We start from the raw sequence: 3582 nt of genomic DNA on the forward strand, positions 1-3582 counted from the left end.
AACTCCAAAAAGAAGCAACCAAAGACTCCACACCGAAAACAAAAACAACAAACACCTGTCAAAAAAATCATTCCCACCACAACCACAACAACGCACACCGCCCTGATACCAGCACTCTGGGAGACACACATCTTCCCCCACTCCCCCCTTCGGGGGGGGGGGGGGGGGCACAACCCTCGGCCCGGACACGGCCAAGACCCTGGTACGGCACGTTGTGTGCAAGGGCCGGTGTGTTTCATTGTGTGCGTGCGCGTGTGGGTGGGGTGTGTGTTTTTGTGTGGTGCGCGTGCGCGTGGGTGAGGTGTGTGTGTGTGTGTGTGTGTGTGTGTGTGTGTGTGTGTGTGTGTGTGTGTGTGTGTGTGTGTGTGTGTGTGTGTGTGTGTGTGTGTGTGTGTGTGTGTGTGTGTGTGTGTGTGTGTGTGTGTGTGTGTGTGTGTGTGTGTGCGTGTGTGTGTGTGTGTGTGTGTGTGTGTGTGTGTGTGTGTGTGTGTGTCGCGCGCGTGTTGTTTCTCTCCACCTTGAGCTTATCGCGGGTGATCTTGCGGCGGCGGTCGTGCAGCTTGCAGTAGGCGGCGCCGGCGACGAGGTGGTACGGCGCGCCTATGCAATCGTTTGTTGGTAGTTGTAATGAATAACGAGTGGACCGCGCCGGCGACGAGGTGGTATAGGCGTTCCCGCGGCGAGGGAGACGCCGCACTCTGCGCACTTGAAGCACGCGGAGTGGTAGCTCTTGTCACCTGCGAGATTGCGCCGAGGTTGCGCCGAGGTTGCGCCGAGGTTGCGCCGAGGTTGCGCCGAGCAAGTTGCGGCGAGGTTGCGCCGAGATTGTGCCGAGCAGGTTAGCGCCGAGATTGCGCCGAGATTGCGCCGAGATTGCGCCGAGATTGCGCCGAGGTTGCGCCGAGATTGCGCCGAGGTTGCGCCGAGGTTGCGCCGAGATTGCGCCGAAATTGCGCCGAGGTTGCGCCGAGATTGCGCCGAGATTGCGCCGAAATTGCGCCGAGGTTGCGCCGAGGTTGCGCCGAGGTTGCGCCGAGATTGAGCCGCGAGATTGGGCCGAGATTGCGGAGTGGTATAGAGCTCTCTTGTCACCGGCGACGACGAAGCCCGGGTCGGCGCGGCCGTCGATCAGCCGGCCGCACCCGGCGCAGAGGACGCCGTAGTCCTTGAGGTGGCAAGCGGTGTGCAGCGGCTTGCCTGCGCTTCAAGTCAGCACATCGGTTTGAACGAATGAATGGTCGTCCTAGTTTGAGGTGTGCAGCGGCTTGCCTGCGCTTCAAGTCAGCATCGGTTTGAACGAATGGACCCGGTCGTCCACTTGACGTGGCCAGCGCGGTGAGTGTGTGCAGCGTGCCGTGAAGCATCGCAAAATCGCCGTCGATGGGCTTGCCTGTCTGGACAGGAGTGCTGGAGGGTCCATGTCTTGCTTTTGGGTAGTACGCCGCCGTCCATGCTTGGGCGTGCCGCAAGCGGCGCACACGAAACAGTCGCTGTGCCACATCTTGCCCGCCGCCTAGTCGCGTGGGGCGTGGGTGGAGAGGGGGCAGGTCTTGGAGGCAATGACTGGTGCCTGCTGCTACTTGCCCGTCGATCCCGCTCGCGGTGGAGGCTTATTAGCTACGATTATTAGCCAAGCCCGAGCTAAAACGCGAATCAGCCGGAGGCTAATAACAATTATTAGGTAGGCGTCGATGATTTAATAGGCTAATAGTTTGGAGAGTGCGCCGCCTCGACGGCCTCGCCGCCGGCCGCGCCGAAGAGTAGCTCGCCTAGTACCAGTACCGTACCTCCATGGTACCGAATCCAGTGTGTGGGTTCAGGTTCCGCGGGCGGTGTGGTAGCGGGGCAGACGTGCTGAATACGCCGACATCAGAGGGCGGGGGACGACAGGGCATTGTGCAGCGTATACTCAGAGCACCGCGTGAGTACAACGGATAGGAAGACAGTGAATACAGCGGAGTACAGCTGAGTACAGCGGAATGCGCGTCTCTCGAGTGCTGGTTGGGAGACACATGAATTGTACGTATTCCGCTTCTAGTAGCTCGCCGCACCCAGCGCACGTCCTCGTGTTGTTGCTCGCCTAGTGTGAGTAGTAGGCAACCGCAATTCCAAGGTCTACTACCTTGTCTATCATACCAGCGACTGGCGACAGGTGGAGACGACGCGTGGGGCTTCACCCCACACACACCCGGACAGGGGCTGGGGGTTCACGCCGTCGATCTCGCCTTGGGAGCGTCGCCGCCCGCACTCTTGCCGCCTCCCGCCTTGGCCGCCCTCGCCTGGGCGCGCATCGCCTCGGCCTCCGCCTGAGAGTTCTCAGCCGCTGCGGTGTGTAGAGAGGGGTGGGAGGGGGAAGGGGGGCGGGGGGGAGATACAGCCCGACAGAGAGACAGACAGAGACAGAGATGGGGGAGAGGGAGAGAGGGGGGTGTTTGCGATGAGATATTAGATGAGATCAGCCTACGCCTGGAGCTCCGCCTCGACAGAGGGGCTCGAGGCAGCGGGCTTCGCCCCCTGCCCGCTCAGCACGCCCGCCCCGTCCAGCTTCTCCTTTGAGTAGCCCGCCGCCCGCAGCTCGGCGGCCGTGAACTCTTGCGCGGAGACCGTCAGCTCGGCCGGCGACGACTCGCCGCACGAGCCGAACGACTTGGCGGGGCGCTCGGCGGTCACGGCGTCGTCGCCGACTCGGAGCGCCGCCATCTTCGCCTCCGCCTCCTCTGCGTGCGCCGCCGCCTTGTCCAGCTCGCGGGAGGTGTGCCACAGCTTGCCCGTCTCCGTCGGCGGCGGCGACGGCGGCGGCGACGGCGGCGGAGTAGCGCCGAGAGAGAGATGAAGGGGGCGGGGGTCCAAGGGGCCTTCGGGCGGCGCCGGGTCCAGGGGTGGCGGCGCGGCTAGCTCGTAGTGCAGGTTGCCGCTGGAGGCGGGCTTGGCCTGCCAGGCCACGGATGCCGAGAGATTCCCCCCGCCCACTGCCAGGCCCGCCGCGCGAGCCACTTCATTGTGGAGTTCCAGCTCGCGGTCGCTCCGGCTGGCACGGCCGCTCTCGCCCGGCACTTTCGCCGTTTCCTTCGGCTTGACCTTGGAGGAGCGGACGCCCATGCCACAGGGAAGCGGATTCAACACGCCGAGAAAAAAATACGCGGCTTTCGCGCCACCGGCGAGGTGTTGACGTTCTCGAGGTGGATATCCTTTGGCCGCGTTGGGTAGCGAGGATTGGTGTAACCCGAGCCACGGAGGCGTGTTTTCTGGCGGCCGACCGTCAGTGCACGGAGTTGCCACTTCTCCGACTGCCCCGGCTAGTTCACGAGTTTCGCGGGAGTGACCCCATGCGTCAAACCCGAGACCTAGCGCGGGTGGGTTGGAGGGGGGCTCGCTGCAGGGAAGGGCTGTGTAAGAAGCCGATCCCCGTAGTCCGCCCCGCTCCTCCCCATCGGGCCGCATGAGCGGCCACGCCTCGCAGATTCGTTTTCGCGCCTGGGTCAGGCGCGCGGGGCATCCCCCGGGTCGCTCGACCAGCGATCCGAAGAGTGGCCGCTATGCGAGGGAAAGAGCGGGGCCCACGGGGACGCCTCCGTCCGGCCC

The 3582-nt window shown here is 63.8% G+C and overlaps 1 protein-coding gene across 1 annotated transcript in view; it reads right to left on the bottom strand.

Annotated features, from left to right (window-relative positions):
• EMIHUDRAFT_467963 (hypothetical protein) overlaps nt 1–3100 on the bottom strand; it is a 3789-nt gene extending 689 nt beyond the window's left edge. Inside the window, exons 1-7 of the mRNA XM_005785030.1 lie at nt 2221–3100; nt 2042–2075; nt 1465–1764; nt 1355–1390; nt 1093–1197; nt 675–737; nt 515–600 (exon numbers count right to left, since the gene is read on the bottom strand). Coding sequence (XP_005785087.1) covers nt 515–600; nt 675–737; nt 1093–1197; nt 1355–1390; nt 1465–1501 — 327 coding nt within the window. The 5' untranslated portion in view covers nt 1502–1764; nt 2042–2075; nt 2221–3100. The remainder of the gene's footprint in view (nt 1–514; nt 601–674; nt 738–1092; nt 1198–1354; nt 1391–1464; nt 1765–2041; nt 2076–2220) is intronic.
• Between the last annotated feature and the right edge of the window lie 482 nt (nt 3101–3582).

This window comes from Emiliania huxleyi (genome assembly GCF_000372725.1).
Source record: "Emiliania huxleyi CCMP1516 chromosome Unknown EMIHUscaffold_165, whole genome shotgun sequence".
Taxonomy (NCBI): Eukaryota; Haptophyta; order Isochrysidales; family Noelaerhabdaceae; genus Emiliania; species Emiliania huxleyi.